This window comes from Macrobrachium nipponense, chromosome 27 (genome assembly GCF_015104395.2).
Source record: "Macrobrachium nipponense isolate FS-2020 chromosome 27, ASM1510439v2, whole genome shotgun sequence".
Classification (NCBI taxonomy): Eukaryota; Metazoa; Arthropoda; class Malacostraca; order Decapoda; family Palaemonidae; genus Macrobrachium; species Macrobrachium nipponense.
The window spans coordinates 19,532,826-19,551,023 of NC_087216.1; the positions used below are offsets into that span (position 1 = coordinate 19,532,826).

General features: G+C 34.1%; 1 protein-coding gene across 5 annotated transcripts in view; it reads right to left on the reverse strand.

Annotated features, from left to right (window-relative positions):
• Nucleotides 1-18,198, reverse strand: part of LOC135200888 (uncharacterized) — a 1,536,981-nt gene that overhangs the window by 79,203 nt on the left and 1,439,580 nt on the right. For all 5 annotated transcript variants that reach the window (XM_064229627.1, XM_064229624.1, XM_064229626.1 and 2 more), the window contains 2 exons: nucleotides 11,848-11,953; nucleotides 6,292-6,816 (listed from right to left, as the gene is read on the reverse strand). In XM_064229627.1, the coding sequence (XP_064085697.1) occupies nucleotides 6,292-6,816; nucleotides 11,848-11,953 (631 nt within the window). The remainder of the gene's footprint in view (nucleotides 1-6,291; nucleotides 6,817-11,847; nucleotides 11,954-18,198) is intronic.

Genomic DNA, 18,198 nt, shown 5'->3' on the forward strand with positions numbered 1-18,198 from the left:
AGCCCGCTCTTCGGTGTTTTTGAAGAAAATCAAAGCGGAAAATTATATATTTTTTACGCATTCGCGAATAAAAAAAAACATGTATAGCAGCGAAGTTCCTTAATTGGTTTTTGATTAATTTAATTTTTTTTCGTGGTATAAGAAAACGAATCGACTTACATTCTAATCTACGTCGTCGGAATCTTAAAATTACGGTAATGTTTTCTGTTTAAGCAGACACTCATACGAACACAGGTGAATATTTACATTATGTACACACAATTACTCATTTCCGTGTAAAAAGAATTAAATCTACACCCACTCGATCAGCGACAGAACCTAATGAAGTTCACGCCTGCGTGTCTTTATCAACAAACATGCGTACTTGCGCGCGCGCGCACACAAATACCAAATGCAACCTCAAACAATTCTGATAAGAACAGGTTACATACAGTGACTGTGTGTTTTCCAGATATAATTGCATCTGAGAAAGTGTCCCTTACTGAAAACAAATTATTTTTTTAAGTTTCCCTTTGTTGATGTAGTTATGGTAGTGAACAAAGTATATGGTGACGTGAATGCGATGGTGATGTATGCAACTTTGGCTATTCAGCGCTGAAGAAGCGAAAAGAAGGAGCTGGAGCGGTTGGACATCAAGGTAAAGATATCAGGAAAATAAAGGAGATGCACCAAGAAGTAATGGTTAAAAAGGCTGGAGAGTGAGAGTGAAGCATGGGAGCTGGAGAGAGGGGGAGGGGGGAGGGGAATTAAAAGGCTATAAATTGGGGCCCAGAGGTGCCGCAAACATTTAAAGTTTTCTGACTTCATAGAAACAAAATATGCATATTTTGTGAAATGATTATCGAAGGAGAGTGACAATGGAAAGGTTATAGAGCATTGGAATATTGTTTCTGATGACATAGCCCAGTAAAAAAAGTTCTATTTACTGGTAAAATAATTGTCAAAAGTACTGAATGAAGTTCAAGACGATGAAAAATAAGATGATTAAAATAAGGTGAAGGCTTAACATGGACTATAAGTTGAAAAATGACCACCTATTGGAGTTCTGTCCGGAACAATAGTAATGTTTTCATTAATCCTACCAATATTAAAATGTAATCAGTGAAATGAAACACATGGACTAATTAGTACGACTGACCGTGCTTGGCCAGGCGTAATTGTACACCATTTATTTAATAAATAAATTCAAGAGATAAGTAAAGGGAATACGAAAGAATGGCTTGCTCACGGAAACCTAGAAATATGTAATTTGGTGATATTGTTCATGGGAAAAAAGTGATTCATAACTGAAAGTTTTGGTGAAAACGTCATACATTAATAAAATAGCGGTGAATGATGTTACAAAGAACTCAACATCTTAGTGAATAATTGCACGAGGTAATTAAACCTTTAGTGATTAATAAATCCTGTGTGAGAGAGAGAGAGAGAGAGAGAGAGAGAGAGAGAGAGAGAGAGAGAGAGAGAGAGAGAGAGAGAGAGAGAGGAATTTGTATTCGCTTAAAATCTGCTTTGTATTTTTACAATTGTTCTATGTTTCTTTGTACAAAATCTTTCTACACAATCTACAGGTGCAAGTGTTTAAATATTACCTGAGGTGCTGTGTGCAGACCATTCTCAATACGCTTATTAGAAATTCAAACCAAATTTGAAGTGTTCTGATAATTCGTAAGTTTTTATATTCTTTTTTCATTCCAGTACACATGGCGTTTTATGATCTACAAGTGTAAAATCTTACTAATCAGCGTGTTTTAGTTGGTGGGTGCTATTTCATTATTATTCATTTCATAAATTTCTGGGCCAGAAGTACTGTCAACATTTTCGAGTCCCACTTTAATTTTCTTCATTCCAGTGAAGTAAATGGAATACTTTACATGCAAAATATATAATTATATTCCTTGCTTTTCCTGCCCTTGAGATTAGCGTAGGAATATAAATACATATTCAGAGTCCAATGAATAGATAGTAAATGTTGATATATCAACTGTTATCCTGCTCATAATCAGAAAGTTGACAGACAAATGGTACAGCCAAGAATAATCATGAACGCCATAATTATAAAAGCAGCTGTTTTGACGATCTTATGTTGAGGGGGCGGGGGTGGGGGTCCCTATTTGGATCACAGTTAAAATCTGGAATATCCGACGAGAGAACTACAGCAACCGTACCGTAGAGTAGATAATTTAGTGCAATGGTTATTATATGTATCTCTAAGATAAATCGCTGTGCAAACTACAAAATTCTTACACTCGCTTTACACAGCATTCAACATGACAGGGCCCTAACGAAGGAGAAAATTCCTGACTAATGTAGATAAGACTTTAATTCAGATTATAAAAAAACTAAAAGGAAACTCTTGCTTTTACCAAAGTACTAATGCAGTTGTGGTCTCAATCTAAGTAACAGGCTAATATCATATGTGATATTATATATAGGAGTTTTTGCTAGAGGCCAGTTGTTTACGAAATAGGTTTTAACTAGGTATGAAACCTAACAGACTAATACATAATGACTCATCAGAATAATGTCGCACAGACTTAGTATTGCAAAATTTAAATCGAGTCTTGGTCCTGTTACTGGAGTTTTTTTTTACTACACTTGTAAGCATATAAGAAATTCAGCCATTCAGATACAGACAAATGACTGAGTAACGGGTCATCTGAAACGTTATGTCCAAAAAGATAAGGATTTTACAAAACCCTGATTACTCATTTACTTGTAAATGACAAACAGAAGAAAACCTAGGTTCCAATAACAAATGTAAAGCTGAATTACTTAAAGGAGAAGTTAAGTATATTTACATGAGGTTATAGTACGCAAGAAGCTTGCGTATACGTTATTTTCATTTTATTTTTTAAAGATTAGAACTAAGCAAGCCTGAAGAGTAATAAGGCGATTATAACCGGTTCTAGGCTACGCCACAGAAATTACCTTAAAGGCCATTCCCCTTAAGAGCCAGACAGGCATAAAAAAAATCCCTAAGTATTTGGTATACACTTTATATACTACAAAAATATACCGCAGGGCCAATCTACAATGATTCATGTGTAATAGATAATCAAGGGCAGGTCAGTTCTGTTGTAGTATTGAGAAACTTTACGAATTATTGCAGGTTTCAGCATTTCAAGAAGGTCATTATAGCCAATATCTAAGAAATTAAATATTAACAACAATCGTAAATCTAAAGAATATGTTATGATAGTTGATTATGACTTTGGCCATTGGAAAGCGGGAATCAATTTAACTATAACTGTTAACAGTATTTTAAAACACTAAAACTATGAACACCAGTGATCTCTAGCTTGAACAGGGTGACAACTCTGGTTATACAGAGATGATTCCTCATAAAAATCAGGAACGATTTTTATTCAAATATTCAGATGAAACTTATTTTAGATTGAAGAAAATTCTAGAAAAAATAATCTGTGAGTCAAGTTTATCACTTTTCCACAAAAAGAATTCTGAAATTATTAGTCAAATTGAACTCACATAAGCAATATTCAAATATCTTTTTGAATGATTTTTCAGAACCTAAGATCGTAAGTATCATACATCTTAACTGGGCATCTAGGACGCAAAATAACCTTATTAATCAATCAATCTACCAACACAATCAAAAGTGTTTGTGAAGCTTTGGTACTGCATTGAAAATTAATATTCTTTTTGAAATTTTACGGGAAATACTCTTTAAATCATAGCAAATTAAAAACAAAATTGCAAAATGAATTTACCATTAGAAATAATAGATATCCTAAGAATGTTCTAGTCTTAAACACATCCTAAGAATGTTCTAGTCCTAAGAATGTTCTAGTCTTAAACAAAGGTTAGGAAGTCTATTATAAAGTTTGACAAAATACAATTTTTGCTATTGTATACTCAAGATTCCAATTTACTGACCATTGATTACCAAACTTCCAAATTTATAAAAACCCTGATTTTAAGAGTCTTTCTTTTCCTGTATTCCCGTAGTAGAACTATCTTTAAAATTACACTCCACGATCTTCAATACATAAAAATGTTCGATATCAACACTATGACGTCATAATATGAAATGTTTTTTTTTAAATAATCTTTTTCCTCATTTTTTAAACACTTTGACATGGCATCTCAAATGTATGCATATAGGTAAATGTGAACAAATATCCGATAAAACATATTTTTTCTTCAATGGAACTTATATGCTATATACAGAATATACATACAAGCATACATACATACTGCATATTGTGTATATATATATTTAATATATACATATATATAAATATATATTATATATTAATTATATATTTAATAATATAATTATAATTAATTTATATTAAATGTATATATATCATACATACAAATGTATATTATAGTATATAATATACATTTATATATTATATATATATATACATATATATATATATATATATATATATATATATAGTATAAATTATTCTATATAATGAAATATATGTATACACACTGTATTTTATAATAATGTATACCGTATGTTGATGAACATACTCTCTCGTATATGTACTTGTATACTTGTTTACTCGCGTGTAAATTTATGAAACAGGTGCAGGAGCTTATCATATGCAGTAGAGGCAGATGCAATGATGTGTCAAAGCAGCTTAAGAGATGTATTAACATAACTGATGCAAAGCTGGACTTGCCTTAGAAACCAGTTGCATTATTTGTAGGAAATAGTCAAATAAGTAAAATGATGAGAATCTTATGATGAATGAAGTTCTTGAAATTTCATGCAGAAAGAAGCTTTAAACAAAATGCTGCTGATTATTATGATGGAAATTTCTTTGGTGTAATTTTATGATTACTAATCAATCCAAATAAAAGGATGCAATGTCATTGACTGACAACCCTTGTGTTATCTGACAAGTATATTTCCTATTCTAGAGCTGAGTTTTTTGGTCAATTAAAACAGGTTCACACTGCTTTTTAATATAGATGAACATGCCCTCAGACTGGTTACCCTACAAAACAGCACCTTAAAGTTACAAAACTCGTTTATTTTTCTACAATTCTATATTATCTATCCATGCATCTCTAACAGAAATCTAACCTTATATACAACTTTGGATAAAATAATTCAGTTGAAAAAATTTTTCTTATTTTCACCCTTCTTCTAAAAACATACGTGAAAACATATCCTAAGGTTCTAAACCAGTCTTGATGCAAAGTTTCAATCCTCAGAAACCTAACTGTGATGAAAGGTGAAAAAAAGACATACGTCTCCATTTGCCTTTTAGTGTCCATACAAACACATCCAAGTTCGTCCTTTGTGTGTTGTTATCTTGATAAGAGAAGTATAGATAAAGAGACGTTATATGGGGGGAGGAGAGAATAAAAAGGGCTGTGAAATACTGACGAAAAGGGAATAAATACAAATTACGAACATCAGATGAAAAGTGGTTGGTTTTATTTAGGGCACAATCAAAACAGGGGGGTTGGTCTATAAAACCCAAAAAGTGACTTGAGGGAAACTTGCTCTGAGGCCACCTGGCATTTGACAGACTTCCTGTTTTGAGTCCCTTTACGGATTTAATCTCTTCAAAAGTCTTTGTGGGGGGGGGGGGGGGTTTGTGTGTGTGTGTGTGTGGGGGGGGGGGGGGGGAGGGGTAAACCATGCTGACATTCTGGGGGTGGTGGAGGGGGCATGCTAAGGGAATAAGAATGAAATATTAAAACTGCGTATAACTCCTTATCCTTTTCCATGCGTATTCGTGTATCAATGTGACTTGCAATGTGTCGGGTGGAAAATCCATGCGTCTTCGGTTTTTATTTTGGGGGATCAACATTCCTTTGGTTGGTTTTTTGGGTGAATATATTTTTTAGATTAGCATATTTTTATGTTAAAAATTCCGTAACCCTATGGAAGCACTAGACACTGATAGAGTATATATAAGAAAACAGAACTTACACGAAACAAATGACGTCGAGTGGGTAAACAGTGATTGTTCTCTTAATCGCAAGTAGTATTCCTTCTCATTTTCCTTTTATATTTCGCGGAGACATGATTGATTGGTCCGTTACGGTGACGCCACGTTCGCAACTACGGGTTTATTTTGCCGGGTGAGTGGAACTGACCAAAGGGGGAGGAGGGGTTGCGGGGGGGAGAGCAGTTCTTGCAATAAATTACTTCAATGAATCTCATGGAACTTTGCAACTTTGCAAGCATGATCTATATTTTGCTGGCTGAAGGGGGGCTTTGAAAATGGGGGAGAGACCTTTGCAAGGGGAGAACTTGACTTTCGTGGGGGGGTTTTGGGGGGAGATAGACATAGGACTAACCCAGCGTTGGTCTTAATCCTTAGCAGACGGGACTTGAGTCCGCGGCGATGTAAGGCTCTGGGCCAATTCTCGTCGTCGGCTTCAGAAGAATCTTTTGCCGGAGCCTTGCCCACTTCGCCGTCACCGCCACCACCACCCGGTTCGCTCTTGGACGGGCCACTAGTACTGATGGACGGGCTGGGTCGGAACGGATCTCGTAGGGCCGGGCTCACGCCCTGTTCACCGTCATGTGGTGACGATTCATCATAGTCGAGAGAAATGGGTTTCGGCCAAGGAGGAGGAATAAGAGGAGGAGGAGGAAGAGGGGGTGAGGGGGAGGGTGTCGGTTCCCGGTCCCCATCACCGCCGCCCTTGACAAAGCCATCGCCGCCGCCGCCGCCCGGATCAGGACATCGTGGGTGGCACGGGCTGACGGGGAATTCTGTTACCTGGTCGCCCGGATGGGCGGCGAAAGGTGGTTGGTGCGTGGGGGGGCCGTCGACCCCCACGGGATGGTGTGGCATGTCCTCGTAACTCTGGTTGTCGCTGCCAACCGGTAAACTCAAAGTCGTTACTGGGAACTCATACCAACTATATATAGACGACCTTTTACTTAACACAGTCGGCGACATTATACAAAGTCCTTTTTTTGGGAGGGTGGGTGGATGGGAGTGAGGACAGCCTTCTTCGTTACTGTCTGTCTCCAGGTAACACCTGATACGTGGCCAATATCTATCTATCCATCTATACGTGACCAGTATCTATCTATCTATCTACCTATATATCTATCTGTCTATACAAATACTAACATAAGGCTAGAGCAGTGTAACCACTCTAACCTATTTAACTCTTGTGACAACGGCACTATTCACGAGACCTATATGGGTTACAGATTCCTATTCAGAGGTGGAAATCTATATGATAATTATCTCTGCTCTTGCTATGCAAAATTTTATGGAATGGCCCTCATATCAATAAGGTGGAACTGTAAACGATGTTTAGCTATGAAATAAAAAAAAATTTATCAGTTGATAATTGCACCTTCAAGGCCCAACCTATCTACAATCTTTAATTCCTAAAATACTGCCAAAAAGGACAGTATAACACACCAGAACTGATTCTGAGGACCTTCATACTCTTTTCTTTAAAAAACTACCATGATACTACTAAAACTTTGGCTTTGAATAATGCAAAGCATACCTAACGGCTACGATTACAGTAACTCGTCAAAAAGCTAATATGAATATAAATACTAATATGTAAAGCTCCAAGTGTAAAGTTTTTTAGATAAAATCATAAACAATAAAAAACGCCAATTTTTCCTAACACTTTGAAGGCCTTGACTTCAAAGGATGAGTGAATAGTACTAAGAACAACTTAAGAAACGAAGACTAGTTTACAATCTATCTTTAAGCTAAGATGAATTATGGGATCACAAGTCCCAAACTAAGCTTACGCCTCTCTGCATACATTAACTATTATTGTAAAATACCTGCATGGTTATTTTCAGTCTACAGTCCTAAATATAAAAGAAAAATTCCCTTCTAACTACCGAAAACTAACTCTTGCATCTAAACCTCCCTCAGAAACACTCCAAGGTGACATGTTTTGACGAGTTACTTTTAAACTTTCCTTACCTGGAAACGATCGTGAGACTATAAAGGGACCTTCCACTAATGCACAATAAATACCATAGTATAGTTTGGAAAATGGCTGCTCTCTGAGAACCATGGTCCTTCTTTTAATTTATACATTTTATGAGAGGGGATAAATGGATACACACACATATATATCTACCTGCGGAAAAAATCAGAGCCTAATGTGTATGGCTAATTAGTTGCCCATACTTTCAGCGCCTACCAATGAAGATGATCAATTTACATTGTCTCATATGACAACACTTACACTGTATTAACGTTTTATTCACGTTTAAAAGTGAAAGACCTTTAAGAAAAGGACCCAGCCAACTTTGTGACTGGAGATTATGCGAATTTAAAATACAATCGGAGCTGAAATCTGGATTTTCTTGGTATGAATGAAACAAAAGACTAAGCGCTCAGAGCAAAGGCAGCTGCTGTTAACCATACATTCTGTCTACAACCAAAAACATTTTCCTAAACTCTATGAAAAATCATTTGAAATATAATAAAAGTATTATTTAGAGATACTCCATACCTCCATTTTCTGTTTAACAAAACCAGTACCAATGATCAAAATGTACTTTATTGTTAAATCAAACATATATGGACATCCAATAATTTATCAAGTGGTGGGAAAAACTGATGAAATAGGCACAAACATTCATTAATATTTAAACATTCCTTACTACTGTTGTAGTGCATATGGTGGTACAGTACTAGAAACGTTGTTATCTCAATGATGTATGGAAATATTTACTTTATATTTACATACCACAATTGTATATGAGTATTGCAAAAGTTACTATATTATATATATTTTATATATGTGCATATAATATATATATATATATATATATATATATATATATATATATCATATATATATAATTTGATCAAATATATCAGATGTCCATAAAAATATACACAAATTTAATATAAATGAAAATGGATTTGTGTCTACTTTTAATTATGACGTAGAGCATTCTCGTAGACCTGCTGAAAACGGGGGCCGTTTAAGCTTAGCATAAAAAATATAAGATTATGGAAAATACCATAAAGAGAACACTGAAAAAAGTACACACGTCTATGCTGGCTTAAAATGAGAAAATGTAAAGAATACAATTCAAAATTTAATTTCGAACTTATCTTCACTTTTCTCATTTTGGGTCAACGTGGAAAAGTTATATCCATAGCAAAAGGCTGGAGGATTACATTTGACAATGAGTGACCCCACATTGTCTTTATAAAGTCTATAAATTAATTTTATTTCTGCTTAGTAAATCTATTCACTGATAAAGCTCCTCAATTTTGGAGAGACTATTAAGAACAGGTTCTCTAAAAACTGCTTTTAAACTGAAACAATGAGTCATTCACAGAACAAGTTTTATATGGACATAATTAAACATTTTGTTGCACTGTATTGAGAGTGAAAACCCCCCCAAAGTTACGTTTTTTCGGTTAATGTTTTAAAGCCTTTTAACTTGACAAATATCTAAATTGGTCAATCCTCCACTTTTGCTGGATAAAATGTTGGGTATTAGACACACATTGGGACGAGGACACAATGAATTTCATTTATTAAAAATAGTACAGTGATATTTCAAATCCTGCAAACTTCAAGTGCTTTTCAAAATATTTAAAATTTTTATATGTTTTTACTGATTATCTTTCCAAGAAGTTCAGGGTTCGAATATCAGTGACATTTTCATGTTTGGAAGAATATGAAGAGAGGTTTACTGAAACCATGGGAGGCCACAGGAACTAAAGTACCGAAATCATTAGCATAATAAATTTTGCCATTTGTAAATCGATATTTAAATGTCGTATGTCGATGTAAGACTTAAAATTATTTTACTATCTATAATTCACGTCTCTGAGACTATACTTATATTTAAAAATACCTCAGAAGTTGAAAGCAGTACAAATTTTCTAGAACTTTTAAAAATTCAGTAGATTTTACGAGTATCGAAAGAAATCAAGATTTCGAGATCTTGCTTTTCATCTCATGATCAAACTACCATAGCAAACTAATCAATAAATCTAAACTTTTTTATCAAAAGTTCCTTATTCAACTGAAAGTATAATTAAGTTAAATTTACATGATTGTGAAAACTGTTTGTAATACAATCTGGGTATTACGTAAATTGGAAAAAAAATTCACCTTCTAGGTCTATATATTTTCTATATTTTATGTTTCCCTAACATAATTTAAAATGTGGAACTATAAATTTAGGGGAACGTAATATAAAATATAAAAATATGTAGGTGAATTTTCTTCAATTTCATTTAAAGCAAACAGTATTCCAAACCGTTTATTCAAAATTTCTGTCATATTAAATTATAATCAACTGAATTTTATTTATTCAGAATTTCTGTCATATTAAGTTGTGACCAACTGAATTTTATTTATTCAAAATTTCTGTCATTGAATTGCGATCAACTGAATTTTATTTATTCAGAATTTCTGTCATATCAAATTGCGATCAACTGAATTTTAACTTTGAAAAAAAGTTTCAGTAAAGCTTCATCTTCCACATTCTTCGCAGGAGGAGAAGGACAGTCATTAAACGGGACGAACAGGGTACGAGAAATGTTGTTGCACTTATCGTAAAACAACAACAAAGCAGCTGTGTTTAGCAAGGAAGCCAAAAAAAGATAACTTGGTGGAAAATTCACTGTTTTCTGTTTTTTAAGCTGAGACCTGCTCTGAAGATCTTGACCTTGAAATCTACCTGACAAGATATCTTCGACTTCCTTTTTATTTTTTAGATTTTATTTCTCAAACACATAAACAAGGCTGAACAACAACAGCCTGATTTTATTAACAAGAAAACAGCGTAATCTGGCTGCTAAATTTCGCTAAAAAAAATAAAATTACATAATGTTTCAGTCACTGTCTAAAAGAGATTAAGTGGTTTATGGTTTATGGATGGTAATGCCTGTCAACATTATCATTTGTTCTTTTATCTGTCGTGTATATTTTTTTTAAATATATTGAAATATACTGCAACACCTAAACTTCATTTCACAAAGCTTTCAAAATACGTGTCTCAAATCTTCTCTCCCTAGAGAAAATGACCTGATTAAATCTGTCTACCTGTATGAAGTGTTATGCTTCTACTATGTTCTAACTCCACACTTAAAGGAATAAAAAAATATATATAATTGTAGCTATAATATTATCAGTTATGTTATACCTGCGTGTTATTACCTCTCTGACCATTTCTCGTTGAAAAAACGTGACCGAAACTCACCGTGTTCTTAAGTGTGTTTTTATACTAATCGAGTGATTTTTAATTATAATATTTTAAAAGAATCTGGTTTTAACGTCAACAACATCTTTTGTTCGTAACGCCACCAATGTCATAAGCTTGGGTGACGTAGCAGGGAAGTAAACATTGAACATATTTTCAAAGGAAAATAAAAAAATATATATATTAAAAAATATAAAACTGGAATATTCTTCTGGGAAGAAATTAACAACACTGAATGGGAATGTTCTCATGGGAAGAAATGAAACTAATTTCAAGAAATTACAAACATAACAACAATAAATGGTTGTGGAATGGCAGACACAAAAATGTCAGAAATCTGAAACATATAAAATGACTACTTTGAATATGCCTAAAGCACCAAGATTTTAAAAAATCTTCAGATCGAAAGAAACACAAAAAATAATAATAAAAAAGAAATTAATACAATAATAAGGGGTAAAATAATTGTAACACGTATTAAATCATTCACCACACGTCGAAGATTTACACACTAAATAGCATGGAGAAAACAAATGCTGCTTCACTGAGCATTTTGAATCAACGCCAAGTCGAGAAAGACTTGATAGTCAATTGGGGCCGGGGGTGGTATCATCTCTCCCCAACTGAAAAAAATACATATACGTATATATAAAACAGAAAACTCAAAACATTCCAATACTTACTGCCTATTGGTCTCCGGAGTGGGAAGGTCTCCAATTGTAGTCAGAGTGAGCGTGGACCAATACACGGATCCCAAGTACTTTCTCGATAACGTTTTGAAATCTTCACCTGGAATGATAGGGAAAGAAAGTGATTAGCATTCATTGTTCACTCTGTGACTGCTTGGTAATTTGGTAGTGCTGCTGTGCTGTTTATGGGTGTTGTTAACTAAGATGTGGTGTGCTGGACTGGGAGATAATATGTACGTGTATTTTTCTGCACACTAACTAGATTTCACACTACATATACATACCATATATATTATAGTTTTCTTACATTATATATATATATATTTTATATATATATATATATATATATATATATATATATATATATATAATATAATATATAATTAGGCTTTTGCCTTGTATGAGGCGCCCTATGAGGTAATGTAGACTAGCGATAATCTATACGCTAAGTCGGTTGGTATTGCACTTCCATCTTCAATGGAGTGTCTGGGTTCTTGTAGATCACTTACGAAGTCGGTATTATCTTTACGACGATGTGTTAAACTCATGGTTCGTGAGGTTCTTGTATGAAAACAGGTATAAAAATAGTATATCTTCTGAAGTTTTTACATGATGAAGATCAGGTATGATCGTACAAGTCTTCTATGACGATAGCTTGATCGCTTCTGCCAATGATGATGGCTAATCCTATCCTCTACATGATAAAGCTTAGGTAAAGAGGACAGGTCTTTAATGACGATAGCTAGCTCTGTTCTGCTGTCTACCATCTCTGTTACAAGTTATGAAGGAACAGACAGTAGTTTCGAACATATGCAAATACATACAATGACATAGTTTCATACGAACACACAATCAAATGAGACACGCTACAGATCACGTAGGCGGTAGTTGTCTCAAGCCAGGGAGCTTGGACTAATGTTTCTAAACAATTGAATGACTAAGGGGCAGGTTACGGCATGTCAACTTAGCCTACATACTTATTGTATACGTCATCTTTAGCGTCTCTAGTCTGATCACATTCCTGCAAGCAACTGGTTGACCTCTTTGAGTTTTTAGACTTTTATATATATGACTAACATTCCATATTTTTATTATGTAAACACTTACATTAGCTCGGTCAGCTACAAAAACCCAGCTCTGAAATATTATCAAAACTTGACTTGCATTAGACTATAGGAGTGTGATACAGACACTATGTGAATATATATGATAAGTAAATAAAAATCCATGGTGTACATGAATTGATTCAAGTAATAAAAATATAAAAACATGATATTGGTAAATATATGATCACGTGATATATAATGATACAGTTTTTCCACTTCATCTCTTTTAAGATACTTATGCTACAGATAATCTAATGTACTCTGACAAATTGCATAGAATGAAGATTAACATGATAAAAATCATATTTTAACTGATAAAAATTTTCATATATGAATGATAACATTTATTAATGTTTTATGCTGATTGATTCGTGATTTTTATGCTAACTGTTATATGCTTGATTAGTTAATTCATATACTAACTCATAAATAACTGCAGATATTGGTAAGAAAAAGGTAAACAGATTATTATAGGCTACTGATTTGTTTATACATATGTATATGGATTCATATAATGATTAATATATGTGCACTTAAATAGATTCCTATTGCGTACACGCAAAGATATAGATTCTGTATTTATGATCATTTATATAAGAGATCCTATTGCGTACACGCAAAAAAATATATTTCGATTCTGTTTATTTATGATCATTTATATATAGGATACCATGATACTTTATATATATAGGATACATGACCAAGGTTATACTACTTCACTTTTAACTAGCTTTCCGAACAACTTTTCGTCCATTACACAGTTCCAGACAACACCTATAGCCAATTGAAACGGCCTTTTTTCAATGGTTAAAACAAGGGGAAAATTTGCCTGGGCGGGTTCCAACGTTCCATTTTGCGCTCATACTTTTATTCTGCATCCTAAAGCTACACGATTTACGTTCGCGATGAATAGATCATCCAGCACGAAATTTTAGTCCTTCGCCAGCAAAGTAGAGTTGAATATCTTCGGGTCGTAATTGTCGGAAGGTATGTCCATTTGTAGTCGATTTCCACAGCCACGGAGCATTCCGCATGGAAAACGAGATTAAACGAGAGATACGGTGTCGGTCGAAGAAGTACCATGAAATTCCTTTCACATTTGTAGGCCGGTTGTTACTTGACTGGGGTAGTATCCGCAGCGACGAACGATTTTTTTGAAGTGCTATGTGAAACTCTCGTACTGCAGGATACTTGTAACCGGTTTCCATTAATCAGCCTGCAAGTGAAAGTTATACTTGTCACAAGGGCAAAGTAAATTCAGACGACATCCAAATACAGGGGAGGGGAGGGAGAGAGAGCATTTAGACCAGACTTAACCACATGATTCGCTGATATTTTGGAATCAGAAGAGTCCGCTGTACAAACTTTTTATCCATGGCATTAACAATGAGTGAACCTATCCAGGTCTATGATGACTCGTAAAAATATCCATAAATTTATAAAAAATAAATAGATATCAATACGAATTCTCAAAGAAAATTTCGATATTACTGGTAGTAAGTTACTAGACAAAGAAGTGGAAAAACGGAGCTATTGTTAAGATTGCCAGGCAACATAAGAGTCAAAGAGAATATTAATCATGATTCTATGTTCCCTAACAAAAGTTTAATTTTCTCGCGCGCTCCTCTGAGGTTAATTTAAAAACTTTATTAAATGGTAGGAGACCTGCAACGAAAAAAAAAAAACCCACTATGTAACTAGTTTAAATAAACTTTGGGTTTTTCAAGAAAAATGTGACATTTTTGCCCATGAATGTTTTTACTTGAATTGTAATAGGCTAATGTTGCAAGTAAATATTTCTTATACATATCTTGATACTTCTAAATGTCTATGAGGTTCAGGAAAAAAATTTATTCATTTTTTTGTTATAGAAATTCTATTTGCTTATTTGTATTAATTTTTAAAATGATTGCAAACTCCTTAGCTAAGTTGCATTACACACCCACGGAGAATTTGTTATGTGGCCCTGTCATGTGACCTATGAACCCATGTGAAGTTTTCATGAACTAAGCATTCCTTTCTCCGTCAATCTGCTTTTGCAAGCAGAGACGACACACAGATGAAAGCCTGTGTAAGCAGATTATTGAGGTAAAAAGGAACAAATGCTGATACGGCAATGAGACGTCGTCACTTGCCAGGAGATTGCTCTCAGCAGCTAAGAGTTACGTTACTTGCTGTATAGATACGACTTTAGGATAAAATTTTTTGTTTTTTAATACTCGACCCACAGAGAAGAATGTCTGAAAAAAAAAAAACAGTACAAAAATTTGAACAATATATTAGTTTCATGTTGGAAAACTGCAAGATTATGTTAAATTAAATATTCCTTATTCAAACTATATGAAAAAAGGTTTCCATACAAATTTCTATATATATATTAACCCTGTATAAGATTCATATAGGATTATTTCATAGATAACATTTTCACTTCTAGACTTCCTGACTTTAAAAATCTCTTTTATTGGTTTTTATTTTATTTTATTTTATTTATTATAGTTTATTTATTATTTTAATTTTTTTTTTTCATTGACTACGAAAATAAATTACCGGGACAGACAATATGTCAGTAGGTTTTTGGATATGTGTTTTGAACTTTTAGCTTATTTGTCATTACTAAAGCGTTAAGTTAGAGTTCAATCTTTTACGCATATATATTTAGATATTTAATTAACCTTGGGTTTACGTTTCGCTTATTGATTTTATCGTGACTTTTCCTTTTTTTATTTATAATTTGTAACCCTTCGACTTCTTACGAGTGTATTATATTGACTCCACTTGTATCCATATTTATTTTATTTTTTTATTTTTATTTATTTAGATATTTTTTTTATAGATATTTGATAAATTAAATGGTTGGCTTGAATATGTGGAAAAGTGTTCTAGCGGCGACGTATAAGGCTACTTGCGGCATCAATTCTATAGATACAAGATATAAATGATAAAGGTATTTAAAACCGCGAGAAACCGCTATAATCCGGTCGGATCCCATATCACGAGTTGTAACTCGTAAGACATTTTGACACTTCCTATTTAATAATCCGTTATTCTACCAAAAACCGATTGACTCTGGGTGATAAAATATATTATTGGTTTTTCTTAATGGAATAGGAATTCACACAACGGTTAAGGAGATTTATTATTGATTTACACCACCCGAGTCAGATTATCATGTGTTGAATTCCATGTTTACCTGATTAGCACTCATAAATATTCGTAACGCACTCAATTGCGGTGTTTGTTTTTGTTTTTAGTGCTATTAATTCTATATAAACGTGTCAAGGAACTATTAACACTAAGAAGTGTTTATTCCCTCTGTCAGACTCGTAATTCTGTTAATAATTTCTACGTATATTCTTTCAAGGATTGATTGGCACAGGATAGGCCCTTAAACGACAGGGGTCTTAGTGTATCCCTTGTTTCATGACACGTGTTACCAAATTAGTTATGTGCTTTTATATCTGTAAGAATTGTAGGCCAGTAAAATAGTGATTTGGCTTTTCTGTGACATACTATGGAAACCTGGATGACGGAATGCAACCAGTTTATGACGATTGGTATGAAAGAGAGTTATTATTTACTACCTGGTCGTTAGTCATCTGCTGTGTTTTCTTTTTTTCCTTGGTTTTCCTCGTCACAGACCTACATATAATATACATTTGATTACATTATTCTGATACACAATACTTTAAATGTACTTTTGCTTTAGGGTTTCTGCTCAAAAGTGTTTATTGTTTTTTGCTTAGCCACGACCCTGTTTCGTTCGAAAGTGTTTATGTTTGGTGTTTTTATTGCTGCTGACCTGTTTTCCGTTTCGAAGTGTTTTTATGTTTGGGTTGATGTCTGTTGACTCTTGCTTTGTTCAGTTTGTAAAACAGTTCTGCGCTCCAAACCCAGATATTCAATGCTCGCGATCTCTTGGGTAAGGAATTTTCTTGTTAGATACGGTTTTTTTAACAAATAGGTACGGATGTTTCTATATTTTTTAGTCTAATTAATGGTTCTTTGCGGTATGGGGTGCGGGTTGATTTGCGGGGATAATGCGGTCAGCTATGATATTTGCTTCCCAGGTAGATATCTTATCTTGGCTCAAAGACCTGAATGATCATTTGTCACCGAGTTCCTTTGGACTGTGTAAAGCCTTTGAAAAAACTCGGTAAAGGACTCATGTTCAGTAAGGACTTTATCAGGATAGCCATAGATTATGAACTTAAAATGTACTAGGTGGTTAAAAGATACCTAGCCCTTCCTTGCCTATTATTGCATATTTAGCTTTTCAAAGGGCTTAGTTTACGTGAAATAAAAAAAGCTATAGGAAGAACTGTTTTTATCATTGTTACTGAAGTAGTACCCTCTTACCCCTTGGTCTGAGGCGTCTGTCGCAATAAAAAAAAAATTCCTTATTTAAATCAGGGATTTTTAAGTTAGGTAAAAGCTGCATTATTCCGCTTTAAGATATCGAACGCCTGTTGTTGCTTTTTAGACCATAATCAATCTACGCCCTTCTTCGTAAGATCTGTTAAAGGGAGCTGTTCATGATTGAAGAGTTACATATTTACATACGATTGTAATACCCACTACAGCGCAAAAAAAGTTGCTGTATCCCCCTTTACGTTAATAAGTACCAAGGAAAGTTATGAATAGCCGACACCTACCATGGACTACTTTTAAGACCCTTGACCAGAACATAAAACCTAGATAAACGTGTCGGTTTAAATAAACTCACATTTAGATATTTTACTCGAGATTATTTTGTCTTTGTCTCTGTAGCACTAGCTCTACTTTATGTGAAGTCCTTCTAAGGTATTAGAAAAGATTACAAGATCATCCATATAGGCATGTAGGTATCCCCTAAAAGCTCCCCAAACACTTTATATTGTAATTGGGGGCGCAACGTAAGCCGGAGGGCATACGTAAAAAAATTGATAATGTCCCCTGAGTGTGCTGAAAAACGGTGTATGAGGTACAATCACTTAGGTAATGGTATCTGGTAAAAAGCATTTAAGTAAGTCCAAGTTGGTGAAAAAAAAAAAACCCAAAAAAATTTATTCTACCTAACAGAGATAAGATGTCGTCGGTACATCGCACTGGAAAAACCTATCGGAAGTCGTTTCCCTTGTTAAGCGACAGGAAAATACGCAGATACGCCAAGTCCGATCTTTTATGGCATGACGTCTGAGGGAAAAAAATTATATGGGCTATTGATTTCCTAATGACTCCTATTACTAACATTTTCAAACTT